The 23,149-nt window shown below is 49.0% G+C and overlaps 1 protein-coding gene across 5 annotated transcripts; it reads left to right on the forward strand.

Annotated features, from left to right (window-relative positions):
• The first annotated feature begins 8,945 nt into the window (after positions 1–8,945).
• Positions 8,946–12,557, forward strand: LOC789612 (uncharacterized). 5 transcript variants are annotated; one of them, NM_001105022.2, is given in 3 exon segments: positions 8,946–9,210; positions 9,582–9,665; positions 11,583–12,557. In NM_001105022.2, a coding segment is annotated over 1 exon segment (828 nt). In that variant the 5' UTR covers positions 8,946–9,210; positions 9,582–9,665; positions 11,583–11,655; the 3' UTR covers positions 12,484–12,557.
• Positions 12,558–23,149: the final 10,592 nt, after the last annotated feature.

The raw sequence follows: 23,149 nt of genomic DNA on the forward strand, positions 1-23,149 counted from the left end.
AGGTTTCAATATACAAATTTTTGGGGGGCACAAACTTCTATACACATACACACTCACATGCATATAGCAATATATATAATACTATATGCTATAATATATGTTGTGTACATGTATGTATATATACTGTATTATTTTTATACTTATATATACACACATGTGTATTTACTATTGATTATTAGCTGTTGTCTCATGCTGTTACAAAGGCTGAGAAGTCATATAATCTCCTGTCCTCAAGTTGGAACTCCAGAAAAGCTGGCGGTTCAAAGGTCTAAGGACCAGGCAGCTGATGGTATAGATTCCAACCCAGGTCTGATGCTCTGAGGACCACGAGCATCAAGGGCAGAAGATGGATGTCCCAGCTCAACTGGTCAGGCAGAGAGTGAATTCAACCTTTTTCTGCCTTTTTCTTCTATTCAGGCCCTCAACGGATTAGAGGATGCCCAGACACAAGGGGAGGCCAGTTTGCTTTACTCAATCCACCAATTCACATGCTTCTCTCATCCAGATGCATCCTTATAGACACACCAGGTACCTGGGCATCTCATGGCCCAGTCTAGTGGATGCATAAAATTTCACACACAGCTGCTGGAACCCAGGAAAATTTCAATTTATCCAGATCATCATTATTATGGTTTTATGGACAAGGAAACACAGGTTCAAAACAGACTTAACAGAGGTTAAGTCTGGATAAAGAACAAGGTAGTGCCAAGATGGCAGAGTAGAAGGACGTGTGCTCATCTGTGAGAACTCCAAAATTACAACTCGCTGCTGAACAATCATCAACCGGAGAATGTTGGGTCCCACCAAAAACAGATAGCCATGTCCAAGGGCAAAGGAGAAGTCCCAGAAATATGGTAGGAAGGGTGAAACTGAGATTAGAATCAAATCCCATACCCACCAGAGGTGCTTAGAGGGCTCAAACAAAACCTTGTGCACCCCAGGAGACACCACAGAGACTGAGCCAGGCCTGCCTTTGAGTGTTTGAGTGTTTCCTGCGGATGGGTCAATAGTGGCCTGCCTCAGGGGCAGGGGCTCTGGGTGCAGCAGGCCTGGGTGTGGCATAAGACCTCTTGGAGGAGGTCTCCATTAACCCACCATAGAGCCGCCAGAACTTACACAGGACTGGGGAAACAGACTCTTGGAGAGCACAAACAAAACCTCATGTGCATCAGGACCCAGGAGAAAGGAGCAGTGACCCCACAGGAGACTGACCCAGACTTGCCCGTGAGCATCCAGGAGGCTCTGGTGGAGGCGTGGGTTGGTGGTGCCGTGCTGCAGGCTGGGGGCACTGAGTGCATCAGTGCCTGCATGGGACCTTTTGAAGGAGGTCGCCATTATCTTCATTGTCTCCACCATAGTTTGGTCTCAGGTCAAACAACAGGGAAGGAACACAGTCCTGCCCATCAACAGAAAATTGGATTAAAGATTTACTGAGTATGGCCCAACCATCAGAACAAGACCCAGTTTCCCCCACAATCAGTCTCTCCCATCAGGAAGCTTCCATAAGCCTCTTATCCTTCTCCCTTAGAGGGCAGACAGACTGAAAACCACAATCACAGAAAACTAATCAAACTGATCACATGGACCACAGCCTTGTCTAACTCAATGAAACTATGAGCCATGCTGTGTAGGGCCACCCAAGACGGATGGGTCATGGTGGAGAGTTCTGACAAAACGTGGTCCATTGGAGCAGGGAATGGCAAACCACTTCAGTATTCTTGCCTTGAGAACCCCATGAACAGTATGAAAAGGCAAAAAGATAGAACACTGAAAGATGAACTCCCCTGGTCAATAGGTGCCCAATATGCTACTGGAGATGAATGGAGAAATAACTCCAGAAAGAATGAAGGGATGGAGCCAAAGCAAAAACAACACCCTGTTCTTAAAGTGACTGGTGATGGAAGTAAAGTCCAATGCTGTAAAGAACAATATTGCATAGGAACCTGGAATGTTAGGTCCATGAAACAAGGTAAATTGGAAGTGGTCAAACAGGAGATGGCAAGAGTGAACATTGACATTTTAGGAATCAGTGAACTCAAATGGATGGGAATGGGTGAATTTAACTCAGATGACAATTATACCTACTACCATGGGCAAGAATCCCTTAGAAGAAATGGAGTAGGCCTCATAGTCAACAAAAGAGTCCGAAATGCAGTACTTAGGTGAAATCTCGAAAATAACAGAATGATCTCTGTTCATTTCCAAGGCAAATCATTCAATATCACAGTAATCCAAGTCTATGCCCCAATCAGTAATGCTGAAGAAGCTGAAGGTGAATGGTTCTATGAAGACCTACAAGACCTTCTAGAACTAACACCCCAAAAAAATGTCCTTTTCATTATAGAGGACAAGAATGCAAAAGTAGGAAGTCAAGAAATACATGGAGTAACAGGCAAATTTGGCCTTGGAGTACAGAATGAAGCAGGGCAAAAGCTAACAGAGTTTTGCCAAGAGAATGCACTGATCATAGCAAACACCCTCTTCCAACAACACAAGAGATGACTCTACACGTGGACATCACCAGATGGTCAATACTGAAATCAGATTGATTATATTCTTTGCAGACAAAGATGGAGAAGATCTACATAGTCATCAAAAACAAGACTGGGAGCTGACTGTGGCTCAGATCAGGAACTCCTTATTGCCAAATTCAGACTTAAATTGAAGAAAGTAGGGAAAACCACTGGACCACTCGGGTATGACCTAAACCCAATCCCTTACGATTATATATTAGAAATGACAAATAGGTTCAAAGGATTAGATCTGATAGACAGAGTGTCTGATGAACTATGGACAGAGGTTCGTGACATTGTACAGGAGACAGGGATCAAGACCATCCCCATGGAAAAGAAATGTAAAAAGGCAAAATGGCTATCTGAGGAGGCCTTACAAATAGCTATGAAAAGAAGAGAAGCTAAAGCAAAGAAGAAAAGGAAAGATATACCATTTGAATGCAGAGTTCCAAAGAATAGCAAGGAGAGATAAGAAAGCCTTCCTAGGTGATCAATGCAAAGAAATAGAAGAAAACAACAGAATGGGAAAGACTAGAGATCTCTTCAAGAAAATTAGAGATACCAAGGGAACATTTCATGCAAACATCGGCTCAATAAAGGACAGAAATGGTAGGGACCTAACAGAAGCAGAAGATATTAAGAAGAGGTGGCAAGAATACACAGAAGAACTACACAAAAAAGATCTTCATGACCCAGATATAACTACAATGGTGTAATCACTCACCTAGAGCCAGACATCCTGGAATGCAAAGTCAACTGGGCCTTAGAAAGCATCACTACAAACAAAGCTAGTGGAGGTGATGGAATTCCAGTTGAGCTATTTCAAATCCTGAAAAATGATGCTGTGAAAGTGCTGCACTCAATATGCCAGCAAATTTGGAAAACTCAGCAGTGGCCACAGGACTGGAAAAGGTCAATTTTCATTCCAATCCCAAAGAACAGCAATGCCAAACTACCACACAATTGCACTCATCTCACACGCTAGTAAAGTAATGCTCAAAATTATCCAAGCCAGCCTTCAACAGTATGTGAACTGTGAACTTCCAAATGTTCAAGCTGGTTTTAGAAAAGGCAGAGGAACCAGAGATCAAATTGCCAACATCTATTGGATCATCTTCTGTCGGAAAAAGCAAGTGAGTTCTAGAAAAACATCTACTTCTGCTTTGTTGACTACACCAAAGCCTTTGACTGTATGGATCACAACAAGCTGTGGAAAATTCGTAAAGAGATGGGAATACCAGAATACCTGAGCTGCCTCTTGAGAAATCAGTATGTAGATCAAGGAGCAACAATTAGAACTGGGCATGGAACAACAGACTGGTTCCAAATAAGAAAAGGAGTACGTAAGGCTGTATACTGTCACCCTGCTTATTTAACTTATATGCAGAGTACATCATGAGAATGCTGGATTGGATGAAGCACAAGCTGGAATCAAGATTGCTGGGAGAAATATCAATAACTTCAGATATGCTTATGACACCACCCTTATGGCAGAAAGTGAAGAACTAAAGAGCTTCTTGATGAAAGTGAAAGAGAAGAATGAAAAAGTTGGCTTAAAACTCAAAACTCAGAAAACAAAGATTATGGCATTTGGTCCCATCACTTCATGGCAAATAGATGGGGAAACAGTGGAAACAGTGTCAGACTTTATTTTTTTGGGCTCCAAAATCACTGCAGATGGTGAGTGCAGTCATGAAATTAAAAGATGCTTGCTCCTTGGAAGAAAAGTTATGACCAACCTAGACAGCATATTAAAAAGCAGAGACATTACTTTGCCAACAAAGGTCCATCTAGTCAAGGCTATGGTTTTTCCAGTGGTCATGTATGCATGTGAGAATTGGACTATAAAGAAAGCTGAGCTTGGAAGAACTGCTTTTGAACCGTGTTGTTGGAGAAGACTCTTGAGACTCCCCTGGACAGCGAGGAGATACAACCAGTCCATCCTAAATGAAATCAATCCTGACTGTTCATTGGAAGGACTGATGCTGAAGCTGAAACTCCAGTACTTTGGCCACCCGATGTGAAGAGCTGACTCATTGGAAAAGACCGTGATACTGGGAAAGAATGAGGGAGGAGAAGGGGATGACAGAGGATGAGATGGTTGGATCTCACTGGACATGGACTCAATGGACATGAGTTTGAGTAATCTCCAGGAGTTGGTGATGGACAGGGAGGCCTGGCGTAATGCAGTCCATGGGGTGGCAAAGAGTTGGACACTACTGAGCAACTAAACTGAACTGTAGTATAAATGGCTGATGTCAAGCTACTAGTGGTTTAATAACAAGTTCACCAGATTCTAGAATATTTCGAAAATGGCTTTTGAGAGCCAGCATGAGCTGGCTCCCATGTACCAGTACAGCACACTGTGCCTGCCGCATGGGGATATTTCATAAACATTAGCGATTATTGCAAGTCAGCTGAGCCAGCAGTGTTCACTGGGCACCTTCCTTACTCCTAGTTTACAGAACAGGAGGCAGAGGTTAGGAGAAGTTCAATACTTATCCAAGGTCACAGCATAAACAGTTACTTGCTGTCCTCCTCCCAGTAGAAGTGTATATAAGGATGTATAAATAGAGGAAAACAATAGAATGGAAAAGGCTAGAGATCTCTTCAAGAAAACTGGAGATACCAAGGGAAATGCCAAGGGAAAAATGGAGATACCATGCAAAGATGAACACAACAAAGGACAGAAACAGCAAGGACCTAACAGAAGCAGCGGAGATTAAGAAGAGGTGTCAAAAAAGGTCTTAATGACCCAGATAACCACGATGGTGTGATCACTCACATGAGCCAGACATCCTGGAGTGTGAAGTCAAGTGGGTCTAAGGAAGCATTACTACAAACAAAGCTAGGAGAGGTATGGAATTCCAGCTGAACTGTTTCAAATCCTAAAAGATGATGTTGTGAAAGTGTTGCACTCAATATGCCAGCAAATTTGGGAAAAGTTCAGTTCAGTTCAATCACTCAGTCCCAAATTCATGCCCATCGAGTTGGTGATGCCATCCAACCATCTCATTCTCTGTCATCCCCTTCTCTTCCTGCCCCCAATCCCTCCCAGCATCAGGGTCTTTTCCAATGAGTCAGCTCTTCACATCGGGTGGCCAAAGTATTGGAGTTTCAGCTTCAGCATTAGTCCCTCCAATGAATATTTAGGACTGATTTCCTTTAGGATGAACTGGTTGGATCTCCTTGCAGTCCAAGGGACTCTCAAGAATCTTCTCCAACACCACAGTTCAAAAGCATCAATTCTTCGGCACTCAGCTTTCTTTATAGTCCAACTCTCACATCCATACATGACTACTGGAAAAACCATAGCCTTGACTAGATGGACCTTTGTTGGCAAAGTAATGTCTCTGCTTTTTAATATGCTATCTAGGTTGGTCATAACTTTTCTTCCAAGGAGCAAGCATCTTTTAATTTCATGACTGCACTCACCATCTGCAGTGATTTTGGAGCCCAAAAAAATAAAGTCTGACACTGTTTCCACTGTTTCCCCATCTATTTGCCATGAAGTGATGGGACCGGATGCCATGATTTTTGTTTTCTGAATGTTGAGTTTTAAGCCCAACTTTTTCACTCTCCTCTTTCACTTTCATCAAGAGGTTCTTTAGTTCTTCTTCACTTTCTGCCATAGGGTGGTATTATCTGCATATCTGAGGTTATTGATATTTCTCCCTGCAATCTTGATTCTGGCTTGTGCTTCATCCAGCCCAGCGTTTCTCATGATGTACTCTGCATATAAGTTAAATAAGCAGGGTGACAATATACAGCCTTGACATACTCCTTTTCTTATTTGGAACTAGTCTGTTGTTCCATGTCCAGTTCTAACTGTTGTTTCTTGACCTGCATATAGGTTTCTCAAGAGGCAGATCAGGTGGTCTGGTATTCCTATCTGTTTCAGAATTTTCCACAGCTTGTTTTGATCCACACAGTCAAAGGTTTTGGTGTAGTCAATAAAGCTGAAGTACGTGTTTTCTAGAACTCTCTTGCTTTTTTGATGAGCCAACAGATGTTGGCAATTTGATCTCTGGTTCCTCTGCCTTTTCTAAATCCAGCTTGAACATCTGGAAGTTCACGGTTCATATACTGTTGAAGCCTGGCTTGGAGAATTTTGAGCATTACTTTACTAGCGTGTGAGATGAGTGCAATTGTGCGGTAGTTTGAACATTCTTTGGCATTACCTTTCTTTGGGATTGGAATGAAAACTGACCTTTTCCAGTCTTGTGGCCACTCATGAGTTTCCCAAATTTGCTGGCATATTGAGTGCACCACTTTTGGAAAAAGACAACTTAGCAACTGAACAACAACAACAATATAAGTTTATACATGACCATCATCCCCATCCCTTCTTGGAGGGAATTTCCCAGGGCTCATAAAGATGAGATTCCTGTCCACTCCCACACTGGCTGCTTCTCCTTGAAAACCCTGAGGTGGCTTGGCAAGAGGGCAGTTCTTGCAGTCGGGGCTCCTGCCAAGCCACACCTGCCCCAGCGCTCCTGAGCACAGATCTGTCCCGTCTTGTACCTGCCACACGTGGGCCTGGGGAAATGCTGTTTTGGCGGCTGGTGAGCAGAGGGCTGGTATCTTTGAGGGCGTTAGGGGATGAGGCAGGGTGTGACTCATTATGCTTGGGTGGATGGAAGACTGCTGCTGGGAGAAGGGCCAGAGCCCGGCCCAGGAGGGATTTTCAGCCCTGTGGGTGTGTTGGCCCCAAGCCAGATAAAGGCTCAGGTGAGTCACTGTGCTCAGGGTGGCCAGAAGCTGGGAGAAGTGTCCTCCAGGCAGGGTGAGACAGTGGCAATAGAGCCCTGGCTCTTGCTTCTAGCTGTTCCCCTGGACTGAGATGGACTCCTCCATGTCTGTGGTGCCTCCTCCTTGCCAAGTGCCTGAAACAATAAGGAGATCCTCCTCCCACTGTCTGGGGGTCGGGGGTGGAAGGGGAACTCTGGGTGACAGGTGAGGGGCTATTAAGCCACCTATGCAGTAACGGGGCAGGGTCCTATGGTCTCTGGAGAAGGGGGCTGTTCCATCCACTCTTGGGGAGTCCAGGGAAAGGAGATGCCTTTGAACTCTTTGAACATGGGGTGGGGGAAGGGCCTCCGATGGTCTTGGTGGGACCTGGAGGAGAGAGAGTAGGGATGTGGAGAGGGGCGTTCAGGTGAAAGAGGACAGAGTGGGAGGGGCAGGGGCTTGTGAAAAGTTCATGATTTGCAGTCGATTTGGCAATGCAGCTAAGGAGCCAAGGTTGGAGATGGCCCAGATAGGGCAAAGGTAGGGGCCACTGTGTCTAGAGACGGTGCAGGGAGGGGCGGGATATTCTGAGACCCTGGCATCCATCCCGCAGTGCCAGGGAGAGAGAGGCAGCTGGCCCTGGCTGGGGGGTGGACGTCGGAGGCTCACTGAGAGACAGGGCTAAGCGTCCCTCCAGCCTGGGAATTCAGGCTGGACCCCTCCCAACACCTCTCAGCTCTCAGGGTCACTTACCGAGTCCTCACTGAGTGGGTGGCCCACCCTCATCTTTGTTTAGTGCTCAAACCTGTCGGCTTTGGGGTCCAAACACTGGGTCTTAATTCTGGCTGCTGGGTGAGCTTGGGTAAGCCTGTTGCTCTCTCTGAGCCTCAAGGACATCATCTGGAAAGCAAAACCCCTGCCTCCCAGGGTGCTACGAGGAGCAAATGACAGGGTGGATGCGATGACCGGGATCTGACAACGTCGGGTTCGTTGGCACATTCTGAGCGCTCTACCACGTCAGTTTCTCAGGGGTGGGTCTGGGCAAAAGATGGGGTGGGCAGCTCCCCTCCCCTCCCCTTCCTGTGTCCCAGGGCTTAGAGTCAGCTGGACCCCCACCGGCCAAGCCTGACTCCAGGCTGGGCCCTGAGAGCCCAGGATCTGAGGACAGAACCACCCCTCCCTGCATGGGGAAGGGCGCTTTTCGTCTGCTCAACCCCATCCTGGCCTCCCAGCCTCCCCAGCTCTGAAGACCACTGTGGCCCCCAGGGGACCTCAGGATCCCCTGGAGTTCGGGGAGGCCAGAGGCGGACATTCTTGATCTTATGGGACCCAGCCTGGCTTTCTGAGAAGATGGGGGAATAGCACATTCCTCCTGAAATAATTGTCCTGGAGCTATTTCCAGAGGCTCTTAGTGCCCAGGCCAGAAATGGCCAGTGATCTCGGCGCCTGGGTACCTTCAGGACAAATACGCAGAGGCCCAGCCCGCTTACTGGCCGTCTGCCCGCCTGCCCAGCCCCCGGCCCAGGGCAGGATCAGATCTGGCTGAGGCCCCACAAGGGAACGGTTGCCATCGCTTCTCTGCCCCTGAGTTTCCCTACACCCCTCTTCCTCCTTCTGGGGGGTCCCTCTGAGCCCTCCCCCCAGCTCCCTGTTGCCGTGGCTATAACCACCCCGCCCCAGAGCAAAAGGCCCTTCACTCTCAGAGGTTATGAGCCGGGACTGTCCCAGGGAGGCTTTTGTGTGTATGTGCTTTGCGATCTTGCAGCTAAACCCAAATGGGAGAACATTCTCCTAAACAATTTGCCTGCGCTCTTCAAAGCTATTCATGTCATAAAAGATCAAGACTGAGGGACTTCCAGGCTGAAGGAAACCAAAGAGATCTGAAAACTAAAGTCAATGTCTGATCACGTATTGGCTTCTGGACTGGGGACATAGCTGCCATAGAGACCATCGGAGGAAATAATTGGTAAATTGTGGACTGTGTATTAGCTAATAGCTCTGTATCAATGTTAATTATCCTGGATACGTGAGATAACTGGATAACTGGATACATTTTGATAACTGGATATGTAAGAAGATGTCCTTGTTCTCTCAGCTTGTAGGAGATACATGCTGAAGTATTCAAGAGTAAAGGCTGCTGTTGTCTGCAACTGACTCTCAAAATAATAATAATCCACACACACACGTGTGTATGGTGCTAAATGTGACGAAAATTAATAATTAGTAGATTGGAATGAAGAGTCTATGGGACTTCATTATCTTGTAAGTTTTCAGTAAGTGAATATTTTTGAATGTTTTTCAAAATAGAAAGTAAGAGGGTATTTTCGTTACTTGCAGGAAGGAAACAATGGAGGCCGAGCACCAGGAGCTCTCAAAGGGGGATCTTGGCGATGCATCCGACAGATATGTACAAGATGCCCGGTATGCACCAGGGAGGGGAGGTCACAGGAGCTCTGAAAGGAATCTTTAGGCTGTAGCCCACTGCAGAGTAGGGACTCAATCCAGAAGGGCTGACTGTATGAGGACCAGGCTAGAAGGGAGAAAAGCAAGTGCTGCCATGTTCTGGGTCATTCAAAGGGACAGCTCTTTAGGGAGACTCAGCGAATGTTTGCTGACCCAACGAGAAAAGAAAATTGATGCTGACCACAGCCAACGAGAGTTATATCAGGCCCGGCAAAGAACTCCCTGACTCTCAGCATAATTAAACGCTAGAAAAACAACAGGGGACACTGGAAAACGTCCACCCCAGCCTCACTTTAAAAATAGGGCCCATCTGTCCTGGAGAGCTTAACGCAGTACTAGCTCTAAGGCAGGAGCCTGACCAGGTTGACCCCTGGAGGCCCTCCTCGCTCCAGGGTTCTGTGATTCTATGACATGGCCAGGAGTCTGGAATGGCGGCATCAGGGTATTCCCCAGTGAAGAGCAAGAGGAGGGCTAAGTCATCTACCTCCTGAAGGTAGAGGGAGCCGGGGAGAGGGCCCAGCCCGCCCAGAAGGGAGGGCCCATGGGGGGCAGCCCGCTGGCGTCTCCCCTACATCCGGAGGACGAGCTGGGGTGGGGCTCGACCTGGGATGGAAGAAGCGAGAGTCTGGGCATTCCACGCGATTCAGACCCAAGGACAAGGGCAGCTGAGGGGCTGTGGGCTGGGAGAGGAGCGGGCAGCTGTTTCCTGGGTGGGACAGGTTCAAATACTGCTCCGTTCTCACCAGGCAGAAGTGGAAAATTAGCATCAAGCTGGCAGTCTGGGGGACAGAAATCAGAGCCTTCCTTCTGGAAACGGGGGGTACTGGGGACCTGGGGGACAAACGGAATGGGGCTGGGGCTCCTGCCACCTGGGCAGGCCCCAGGACAGGAAGCAGGGTGACCTGGGCCAGAGCCTGGTCAGGCCCTAGTCCCTGTGAAGTGTCCACTTTCAGACCGGGAGGAACCCCAAGAACCCTTCTTTTGTGGGGTGGATGAGATCATCTCCCTTCATCAGAGAAGATGAAGACCAAATACTGTACTCTGGAAACTTCTGTCTCACAAGTCCCACTGTAGACTTACAGCATCTCCTTGCCCCTCCCCTTGGGGTTCGTGAAGTCAAGATCAACTTAGTTACAGGGTTAGCAAGCACCCCTCCCCATCTGGTTTTCCCGATCGGTGCCCCTATCCAACAGGTGAGATGAGAACTCTTCCTCAGTAGACTGCTGGTGAGGACAAAGTCACCCCCAACAACACGGCATCATCTTTTAGGGGTCATCAGATACACTCAAGATAGTACCTTGGCCCCCACCACTCACAAGCTATGTGATCTGAGGCAAGCCACGTCAACCCTCTGAGCCTCAGTTTCCCCCATCTGTCAGATAGGAATAGAATAATGACTGCCTTCTGGGTTTGTAGTTAAGACTCACAAGTAAGGAACAAGCAAAGGGCTGGCAAAGAAAAAGCACATATACCGTATTGCTTCTAAGACATATTGTTCAGTAGCAGGGTGTGCGGTGTAGTGGGTGATTAACTGATGTTACTCCAAAGAATGTGTGTCTTGGTGCCTCGAATTTCACCATTAGAGACTTAGTTCTTTGACTCTGTGGTCTTCTGGAGTCCCTGCTTAAAAGGTGAATGGGAATTTCAGAATGTGGGCTACAGAGAAAGGAAAAAGCAGACTGCCCCACTTTTTCTAGGGGGTCCTCTGATTTCCATTGTTCTCAGTGTCTTGCCTTCCTCCCCATCTCTTGCCCTTTGTGCTTTCTGAAGAACATGGGGCCTGCTTTCTCGTTTGAAAAATCCCTGGGCCTGGGAGGAAGATGGGGAGAGGAACACCTGAGCCGAGGAGAGCTGACCCAGCTCTCTCCCCGTCAGGCCCAGGGAACCAGCCTCTAGGTGAGATTTCAGCAGTTCTGTACCACGAAGCTTCGTCCGCCTGCCCTCGACAATGTCTGGACACCAAGCGGGCCGTCCCAGCACCGGCAACCGCAATGTGTCCTTCATGGCCCAGACTCCAGGCTGGCCCCACGGCCCCAGCATGACCGGGGCAAGCAACCTCAAGTGCTCTCGGACCCCGAGCGGCTCCGAGGCCAGCAGCAACCCTTCAGAGCCCACCGACACCCCGGGCTCCCCCAGACTGCCGTTGAGGAGAATCTGCATGGGCCGGCCCTACAACTCCAAGTGCGTGGAGACAAGCCACCTGGCCAAGGGCCCCAAGGTGGCCAGAAAGCCCATGTGTCGCAGCAACCCCCACTGCCTGCTCTGTACAGATCGTCCCTTGGGTCCCTCTAACCCCACCTTCCTGGATCAGCTCATCAAAGGTATCAGCTACCTCGACAGATCCACCAATGCCTTCTACAGCAACTCCCCTAAGTCCCTGAACCTGCCGAGGCTTGCAGCCAACTATCTGGAACGCGCCGCCAACTCCATCCACCTGGACCATCCGGACCACGCCTGCCCGCGCAGTTACTGTAACCACAGCAGCAGAGCGGCGGCCTTCGACTACCCCTGCGGCAGCACCACCGTGGTGCCGCCCGGAAGGGCTGTCAACGCTGTGCAGTACGTGGATAACTCCGCCAACACGAGCTGCTTTCGCGGGTTTCAGAGCCGGAACCTCACTCCCATCCTGCCCCAGAGGCCGGGGATAAAGCTGCCTGAGCTGCCTCTGTTCGGCAACGGGATCTTTTCCTTAGGTCGCCTGCCCAAGTTCTGGGAAGCAATCCGCTCGGGCTGCAGAGCCCCGGAGCCCATCTCTAAGCCCTCCAGCTGGTGGTGACATCGACACCAACCACGAAGAGGGCACATGTCCATCCGGTCGCGGTTGCGGAAAATAAATTGTCTGTGGCAAAATGCTCCTCCAAGCCTCCACTGGGGTGAGGGGAAGCCATTTAGATGGAGGGGATATACACTTAAGGACCTACAAGATTGGGAAGGTCAAGGTGAATGGGTGAAGGGGGCGGGTGGTAGGCAGTGGTGGAGACCACCCACTAGGTGGAGAGGGGGATACCTCATCTAAACCCAGCTCTCAAACAGGTGGTTGCCTTTTCAAGAGAACCCAGGAATCTGGTTTTCTATATGTTAGCAACAGATTTGAAAATATCACGGTGCCGGGATTTCCCTGGTGGTTCAGTGGTTAAGGGGCTTCCCTGATAGCTCCGTTGGTAAAGAATTCACCTGCAATGCAGGAGACCTGGGTTCAATCCCTGGGTTGGGAAGATCCCCTGGAGAAGGGAACACCTACCCACTCTTATTCTGACCTGGAGAATCCCATCGACTCTATAGTCTGTGGGGTCATAAAGAGTCAGACACGACTGAGCGACTTTCACCCGTGGTTAAGATTCCACGCTTCCATTGCAGAGGGCACAGATTCAATCCCTAATTGGGGAACTAAGATCCCATATGCCATGTGGCATGGCCAAAACACAACAAAACGAAAACAAAAATATAGTGTTCTGAGGGCTGAACAAGAGCGTTTGCAGGCTGAATGTGTGAGGCCCACAGATCTGAGTTTGGGATCTCTAGTTCATATCTTGAATGAATCACTTGAAGTGAGGCCAGGAAGCTTCCTAGCCTTGGCTGAGGCTGTTCATTCCCAACCACTATTCACATTCTTTTTTTGTTTGTTTGTTTAAAGGATTGTTGCTGATTCCCTATTCATATTCTTTTTCTTTCAGGATTGTCATTGATTTTAGCACAGCTCCATGTGAGCAGAAAGGTAGAAGCAGTAGTAAGGATGAGATGAGGACGATGATAGCAAACCCTCACAGAGCACTTACAACGTGGCAGGCGCTGTTCTAAGTGCTTTCTGTCTTTTTGTTCTTTTGTGTCTTTTTTTTTGGACTGAGGCATGCGGGATGAGAAATCTTGGTTCCCTGACCAGGGCTAACATCCGTGCCCCTTGCCATGGAAGCATGGATCTTAACCACTGGACTGCCAGAGAAGCCTCTATTTTTGTTCTTTTAAAGATGAGGTTTTAACGACCAGGGTCCAGGGTGGATGTAGAGGAAACCTTGATGGCGAATGTGAGATGCACTGGAACAGTCAAGCAGGGACGGTTGCAGGTGAATGGGCGTCCCCCTCCTGGGATACTCTGCAGAGAGCGGTCTGTAAGGCCAGGTAAGGGCTGGAAGGGTCAGAATGAGGTAGTCCCAAATTTCTTGGTGGCACTGTCTGGGAAAACGTTCTCTGGGCCACTCAGGGCTCTAAACCTTCAGAGACTCAGTTGATTTGGGTGCTGAAGAATCAGGCCCCACAAGGCGCCCAGTTATTCACCATCTTCCTGCATAAAGCACTCTAGAGACTGGATTCCAGACTCTTTTGGCCACCCGCCTGCCCTGAGACCTTGGGGACATCACTTCCCCTCTCCAGGCTTCTGTTTCCCCTTCTGTAACATGAGTGGGGTTGTTGTGATGGTCTCTTAAGGGACCTCAGACTTAGATATTTCTGACTCTCTCGTCCTAGGCCCAAGCCAGGCCTGGAGCTTCCCGAGCTGAGAATTGAGGGTGCCTCCACCCGAGAATTCCTCAGTCCTGACCATCTTCCCAGGCTGCCCAGGGGCTGTTCAGGCCCCATTTCTTTGTGACTCTGAATTTCAGGCCCAGTCCCTTCTTGCAGGAGTTGAGGGCCAATAAAAGCAACTAAGAATATGGAGTGGGCTAACCTTGAAATAATGCAGAACCCAGAGATTGACCAGGTTCCATGGCTCTTAGAGGAGGTGCTGGCTGTGCCTGAGCCCTGTGGCCAGGCAGACAAGGCGGCAAGTATGAATCTCCATGAGACTGACACAGTGGTCCCAGGGCAGAGGAAGCAAGGAGGCACCGAACCCCTAGCCCATTGACTTCACCTCCACTTTTGTTCCATCTCTGGAGGACCAGGAAGATCCCCCCGGGCTCCAAAGCTCAGCAGGGCAGCCACTCTTTCCTCTGCTCTTGCATCCCTTCTCTCCCCAGAAGAAGACTTTGGCCTTTATCTGGTGGGTTCTCAGGCCCCCAGTAACCCATTCCCCAGGTGAACATTCAAAGGAATATAGCTCATTGGGTTCCATTTAGGTCCAGCTCAAGAGATAGTTCGGGTGTCCTGATTCCTAAACCATATGTCTGGCCACTCCAAGGCTTCCCCTTCTTGGTCTAAGCCCATATTTGCCTAAGAGTCACCTCTGATTCTCCCAGAGATGCCCACCTTCAACACTGTCCAATTTCACCCTGTCAGATTATAATGCCTTTGCCCAGGACTCTGTTCTTGGGGTCTCCAGTATCTAGTCCAGTTCTGGCTCACAGGTGGGCCTCAGTTATTATATTGATGTGGATTATGAGGCCTCGTAATTGAAAAGGCGTTGGAAAAGACCCTGATGCTGGGAAAGATTGAGGGCAGGAGAAGAAGGGGACGACAGAGGACGAGATGGTTGGATGGCATCACCGACTCAATGGACATGAGTCTGAGCAAACTCTAGGAGATAGTGAAGGATAGGGAAGCCTGGCATCCTGCAGTCCGTGGGTGGCAAAGAGTCAGACACGACTGAGCGACCGAACAACAACAACAAGGCCTCATGCCCAATAGGTGTCCAGTACCCTTAACTATCAGAGAAGGTAATGGCACCCCACTCCAGTGCTCTTGCCTGGAAAATCCCATGGATGGAGGAGCCTATTAGTACTACTGACTCACGAGAAAAGACCCTGATGCTGGGAAAGATTGAAGGCAGGAGGAGAAGGGGACAACAGAGGATGAGATGGCTGGATAGCATCACTGACTTGATGGACGTGAGTTTGAGTAAGCTCCAGGAGTTGGTGATGGACAGGGAAGCCTGGCATGCTGCAGTCCATGGGGTCACAAAGAGTCGGACACGATTGAGCAGCTGAACTGAAACTGAAAACCTTAATTATTATTACTTTCAGAATAATGACAGTGTCCCACATATAATTGATGTTCAATAACTGATAATATTAATCATGACAGCCAACATTTATTAAGCTCTTCAATATACTCCAGGCATCGTTTCAAATGCTCTGTGTGTATTAACTCAATCATCTCATCGATCATTCAAGGAAGAATTGCCCCTATTATATAGATGAGGAAGCTGAGGCGCAGAGTGGTCAGGTACAAATGATTATGATGAAGATGGTTATAGGCATAGAACACAGGGGCTCTTAAAAGAATGATCATTTTGATTAGAGAGTACTATGTGCCAAGCAGGCACTCAATAATAATATTAGGTTGGCCACAAAAATTCATTCAGGTTTTTTTCCATAACATCTTAATAGAAAAAAACCAAACTAACTTTGTGTCCAACCCAGTAATTATCTTCAGGATTACAGCATCTTGTAAGAACGAGGTGCTCTGCAAATGTATACAACAGGTGATCAATGAACGAGAGATGTCAGTGCAGAGCTCAGTACATAGTGGGTGCTCAAGTTTGAAGGTTCAGCATTGGATGGTACCCGAAAGGGACAGGATCTCTGTGCTGGCCTTACTGTTACTCAGGGTAGAAACTCAGTACTCAGGGTTCTATCCCAGCAGTCACTCAGCCCAAGTCCGGAGAAAAGAAGGCTCTTAGTTAGAGAAGGCCCTCTGCTCTGTGTGGCCATGCACAGGCCACAGAGAGTCCCCCAGGCCCACTGCTCAAGCCATGCCTCTGTAGGAACCATGTAAACAGGAAGTCACATACCAGTTGCAGAACAACGCAGGAGCCTGCCGTGCCGTCCAGGCTGTGTACAGAGCGGCGCAGGTGTCTCCGAGGCTGAGGGTGGCCCAGGAAAGTTCTTCACACCTACAGACGTATGTCACTATCATTGAGCACCCACACCGTCTGTCAGACATGCCGCCAAGACCTAAAACATAGACTCACAGAACTCTTTTCCTTGCGAGCCTAGGTTAGTACCCATTTGACAGAGGGGGAAACTGAGGCTCAGAGAGAGAAATGACATGCCCAAACCCCAGCAACTGGTAAATAGCAGAGCTGGGATTCCACCCCAGGGCTCAGTCCCTCAACATAATGCCCTTTCCATCCAAAGTACAATTTCTTTCTTAGTATTTATTGAACAGATTCCAGGAGAAAGAGGGGGAAATCATAGCCTTCAGAGTATGTAGAAATTTAGACAAAGCAAAGATGGTATTTAACCCCGGAGGTTTGGGCTGCTCCCAGCACCAGTGTTCTGAACAGGGGGAGCATTCACCCGAAACTTGCTCTTCCCAGGAAATAGTAAAGGGAGAAATTTCCTGAAAGCCCACCTGTGGTCTCAATTGCCTAATCCACTGGTCCCTGCATCCTTTGGTAACACCAAGTATAGTTGCATGATATTAGAATTCCTTTTGTTTATTTAAAACAATCCAATGTGGCCCTTTTCAAACAGATCATTTGATAGAACGATGCTATGCTTCTAGAAAATAAATGCATTGTGTTACCATGATGCGTGTTGGAGAGACACACTCATCCTACTCCTAACCTCACCCCACCCTTATCTTTCCTCATCTCTGACGCTAACCCTCTAAGCCTTGGCCCACCCAGCCCTCATTCCTGAGGCCCACTTTATCCCTCCCTATCTCTTCTGTCTGAGCATTGCTCTACTGCTGCTTGCTCTACAGAGGAAATAGGAGTGGGCAACACCCTCCCCACCACATGGTCCTTTTTTAAGTTGAAATATGGGGAGAGGCAGAGCCCCCAATGTGTGTTCTGCCCGAATTGGTACCACCATTTTTGGCAAACTCTTTTAACAGCCTCCTGGGCCCCTCCCAACAAGGCAGGAATTTCTCATCAACAATTGAACAAAGCCGGGAACTCAGGGAGAAGGCACAGGACATTCCAAAAGGATTTCTCTCAAGCTCCCAAAGACAACATGTGGGAACACTGCAGAGGGCACAGAGCCCAGCAAAGAAAAGCGTGAAAGGGACGGAAATCTGCCCAGTGGGAAGGGCAGTGCAGGCCGGGGGAGGGGGCGAGGGGCCGGGGTCCGGAGGCCTGAGCGGGAGGCCGGCTGCTGCCACTCGTGACCCTGCGCAGGCTGCCCCACCTCTCTGGCCTCAGATCTGTGGTCCCTAAGCTCCCGAAGGAACTGCAAAAAGCAAACCCACAGACGTGTACGTATCTGCTCATAGCAACACTTTATGAATCACGGAGACCTGGTGTTGGTGTGTGCGTGCTAATCGCTTAGTCATGTCTGACTCTTGGTGACCCCATGGGCTGTAGCCCACCAGGCTCCTCTGTTCATGAAATTCTCTAGGCAAGAATACTGGAGTGGGCTGCCATTTCCTTCTCCAGGGGATCTTCCTGATCTAGGAATCGAACCCGGGTCTCCTGCTTTGCAGGCAGATTGTTTACCATCTGAGCTACCGGGGAAGCTCTACAGAGACCTAGAGATAGCCCAAGTATCCAATGATGGGATAGGGTTAATGAACGATGGTGTGGTGACGAGACAAGATGTCAAATAAGTATTAGAAATATTATGTGCAAAGTCAGTTCAGAGTCGCTGGCCCACAGATTGCTAACAATTACCATCTGCAATGAAGAGCTTATACCAGATTGTAAATCTATGTGCTGCTTCCAAAACGGACCAAGTATTTCAAGAAAAAAATAGTGTCAGCTGAGCTAAACAAAGTGCTTAACTGACATAGTCGAGTTACACTCTGAGCAAGCTTCTTATCTTGTCTCAGACTGGTAATACACAGTTTGGGGACTGGCACCGGTCCACAGAGCCATTTTTAAGTAGCCCTGGTCTTGACTGACACATCGAACTGTGTTTAATGAAAATGTTAAGTGAGAAAAGCAAGACCGGAAATCTTTAGCATATGCCGATCACAGTGGGTGAAAACGCCCGTATGTGTGGTGACAAAGGAAGCAAAATGAACATTTATGGAGTTCCAACTTTCAGCCCCCGCACAGACATCTCGAGCTGAAGCAGGGGTGCACGGGCAGGAATGTGAGGGGGTGTCTGTAGGCCATAGGAATTCCAGCCTGGCTGGAGGGGTGTGGGGGCTCCAGGGACAAATTCAAATTACAGAGACCATTTATGGTCAGCTCAGGAGCCAGACTCTGGGGCAGTATCTGCAAGGCGTGTTCTGAGAAACAACCATCTTGCGAGATGTTGAAAGGTTTTTCCAAAAAACACGTGGGTTCCATTCTCAAATATGTTGAGGAATGCTGAGTTGAGCAGAGTTGGACAGGAGACTTTCTGGAGGCCTGCTCAGAAACTTTCTTGTATTGGGTCCCTTGGGGTAGCCACGGTGCAGGAAAGAGAATAGAGCTCCCAAACTTCTTGACCAGGGAACACCCTTTCCAAAGAGCGTCTCAGAGGGCCAGTGATCTGTGAGGTACAGCGTGGGAACCCTCCTCTGGGCCTGGGCCCCAAGGTGGAAGCTTAGCAAACAAAACAATTGATAATGATGAAGGGTGATGGGGAAATAATAGGAGGGAGAAAGAGGGGGTCAAACCCAAGGTCATTTTCAGAAGCCTCACACTTCAGCCTGGGCAGAGCTGAGAACAACCCAGTGGGAAGCAGAAATGGGAACAGTTCAGAATGTGGGTTCTAGACAGACAGACGCAGACGCAAATCCTGGCTCCATCCTGTCCTGACTGTGTGATACAGGCAAGCTGCTTCATCTCTGGGGCCTCAGTTTCCTTGTCTGCCAAGGGCGGTAATGAAATACACTCACTTGCCTACAGCCTGGGACTGTGATTCAAAGAGATTCAAGGCTGATCAGACTGTGAAGGGAGTCGATCTTTGCCCCGAGCACAACCAGAAAGGGGACATTTACGCCTTGTGCCATGCTTGAACCAACTTGTTCTTTCATTCAGGTGAAAGTTTACAAGGGCCCGCTCAGCCAGGCACTGTGCCCTGGGGGATGCAGTGGGGAACAAGGTGGAGACCAGATAGTCATGCTCTCTGCCCTCCTTATGTCTGTCTCTTCACTCTTCATATTAGATGGTCTTCCAAGAGATCGCAATTGTCAAAAATGTTAAGAAGGAGAAGCATGGGGGACGGAGGTTGTGGGAAAGCAGAGCGATCTAGTCTGGGAGGTTGGGGAGGCTTCTATGGTGACATGAGGTTTGAGCTGAACCCTAAAAGAAAGTTAAAAGAAAAACAGAGAGAGAGCAGCAGGGTGAGAGGGGGTGGGTTTTGGGTGAGAGTCGTACTTACGGAGGACAAGGAAGGACGTGTGCAAAGACCACAGTGGGTGAGGCAAGTGGCTGGAGAGCTGGCCTGGACTGCATCTGCCCACCTTGCAAGCGTCCCTCTGTCTCCATGATCTTTCACTGCCTGCTTAGAACCATGTCCTCCCCCATCTTCTTCCTCTTCTCCACATCATCTCATCCCCTCTCTTCCATCCTCACTCCCTTTCACACCAATTTCCAGTTCCACATTCTCACCCAAGTACACATCCTTACCCTGCCGGCATCTGCTTTCTGACACGGGCGTTGGAACACTTGTGCATAGTAGATCTTTACTTTCATTGCTGAATGAGAGGCACCACCACTAGGCCATATGGTGCCTTTGGTCATGCTCTCAAAAGGTATCCCCTCCGGGCAGATCTAGCACCAGGCCTCCCTTGGCTGCACACACTTGTTCAGTGAACAACCCGCCCCACCGTCCATGGCACCCCTGAATGAATAAAGAAATACAGGAGGAATGAGAAGCTCTGAGGCAGAGAAAAGATTTGGAGTGGGAGAGGAAGCCAGGGGAAGCTGAGTTCTATTGGTTTTGTAGTGGCAGACGGATGACCCACGAAGTCTGTACTCCCCCATCAGACTAGAGATCCTAGATCAGACTCCTGTTTTTCAGAAGCCAAATTGTTTGGCTGCTCTCGCCTCTCCAGATTCTGGTAGTCTTTCCTTATCTAAGGAACTTTCTGTGAGACTTGACTTGTTTCCGTCCCAGAGAGTGTGGCCAGTGCCCAGAGCTATGAGTACATACACGGTGTGATTATAGGTGCCTCCCTGGCTCAACTAGCGTCTGCAAGGCCTTGCCTTTGTTCTTCTTCAAAGCCATATGAGGAGATAGCCAGACTGTAGACAAAGCAACTTGAGAACATTTACTAAAGATACCAAGGACAGCAAAAATAAAACAGAGCCGGCCAAATCCCTTAGTGGGAAGGAGAGGATGCAGAATAAATAGGGGGATGACCAATCCTCCGGTAGGTGGAGTTACCCTGGAACTTTCTCGACAGGCCACGTTTCCTGCCCTCTACGTCAGCCCCCTTCCTGCCAGTCTAGTCAGCTTTACCATCTCTTTCCCCAGCCTCTTTTAGGAAGCAAGACTTATAGCTGAGATTTAGTCTTGACTGCACATCTACAAAGAGTTACTTGTTCTCCTTTTCCTTTGCTTATGAGCAAATCACCCAAGAAGCCAAGGCTCTGGGACTTAAAGGGCCCGAGGTAGGGAACGGAGACTGAGGCAGCTCACAAAATGGGATTTGTCACGGATGCTGACCCTCCACGGACCAGGCAAGGCCTTGGAAAAATCCTGCCACCGAGGCTGGCCACCTGCCAGCTCTGAAGTCATTGGAGTTTTGTACCCTTCCTCATCAGACAGGGAGTTCCCAAGTGCAAGGCTGGACTCCCCCATCAGACTTTAGAAGTCCTTGGTGGGCAGAGGTACACCCGGCCTTCAGGCTGGGAGCAACGCTGGCTGCAGAGACTGCGCCTCCATCAGACTGGAGCACCCTGAGGGCAGAGTCGTGTCTCCCTCTTCAGATTGGGAGTGCCCCCAGAAACAGCGGTAAAAGAAATGGTTGCTGCTTATTTAGGGCTTACCATGTGCCACAAACTGATTTTTTTTCCAAGTATTTAATTTTATTATTTACTTGGCTGCCCTGGGTCTTATACGTGGCACGTGGGGTCTTAACTGTGCCAGGTGGGACCATCTTTTCATTGCAGTGCGCCGACTCTCTAGTTGTTATGCGCAGGTTTAGTTGCCCTGCAGCATGGGGGATCCTTGTTCCTCGACCAGAGATGGAACCCACATCCCCTGCATTGGAAGGCAGATTCTTAACCACTGGACCACCAGGCAAGTCCCAGGAAACAGTTGTTTTTTAAAAATGAATATATTAATTCATTTGAATCCTCATAATGGCACTGTGACTGAGGTCTTAACGTTATTTGCCTTGTCCAAATGATGGATTGGAGTCATGGAAAGGTTGAAAAATGTGTTCAAGACTGCACAGCAAGGCGGTACAGACAGGATTCTCCATCAGACTGAGAAAACTTGAGGACAGGGACTGTATCTTCCCTCTTCCCTTCAGTAGATTAGGGGTTCACCAAGCACAAGGCAATGGCACCCCACTCCAATGCTCTTGCCTGGAAAATCCCATGGATGGAGGAGCCTGGTAGGCTGCAGTCCATGGGGTCGCTAGGAGTCGGACACGACTGAGTGACTGCACTTTCACGCACTGGAGAAGGAAATGGCAACCCACTCCAGTGTTCTTGCCTGGAGAATCCCAGGGACGGCGGAGCCTGCTGGGCTGCCATCTATGGGGTCGCACAGTCGGACATGACTGAAGTGACTTAGCAGCAAGCGCCAAGATCTAAAGAAGGAAACGGAAACCCACTCCAGTATTCTTGCCTGGAGAATTCCATGGACAGAGGAGCCTGGCAGGCTACAGTCTACGGGGTGGCAAAGAGTCGGACACGACTGAGCAACTAACACACACACACACAAGCACCAAGATCAGGGATCCCTCCTCTGTCCACCTCTACCTTTCTATCTGAGCAGAAACACTTGATTCAGTGCTGTGTCTGGCATCTGGGTTGGGGCCAGGGAGTTTGCCAGACCACTGTGGATGTCCTGTCTACTCCTTACAGCTCTGAGCTGATCTCCTGGATACACCCCACAGGGTGGAGCTTCCTAGTCTTTTGGAGACAGGCATTTATCAAGGTTGGCAGTGAGAATGCCAATATTTTCTCAACCCCCCAGGTGCCAATCAGGATGCCAGTGTTTTTTCATCTCCTGGATGGAAGGCTGGAAGCCTGCAGGCCCCTATCACAGGGAACACGCTTTCCGGAGCCAGGCCTGGTGCCACCCAGTGAGCTGGGCATTTCCTTCTGTCCACAACTCACCTCGATTCTGGCTGAAAACCCAGCCACGAGTCTCCGGAACCTAGCAACTCTCATAGGAAACAATGGAAACTTCAGGTTTATTCTTCTCCCTCTATCATTACTCAAAATGTTTTCCTCTGTGTGACACACACACTCACACATCCCAGTTTTCTCTCCACCCAATAGCCTGGGCTGCGCTGGAAATTTTCAGGCAGAGGAGCCCACGGCCTGGGGAGGCCTGGTGTCAGGGCTGCGTGTGCTGTCTGTGGGTCTGTGTCATCAGGGACTGCCGTCAGTCCCAAGCATCTGTGATTGGGGCTTTGGCAGTGTCTGTCTGTGTCTGGGCCTGGGCTGGTGTGTCTCTGGCACCAGGGTTATGATTTATGTGAATCAAAGTTGATCTGTGAGTGACAGGAAAATG

The sequence above is a fragment of the Bos taurus genome, chromosome 2 (genome assembly GCF_002263795.3).
Source record: "Bos taurus isolate L1 Dominette 01449 registration number 42190680 breed Hereford chromosome 2, ARS-UCD2.0, whole genome shotgun sequence".
NCBI lineage: Eukaryota > Metazoa > Chordata > Mammalia > Artiodactyla > Bovidae > Bos > Bos taurus.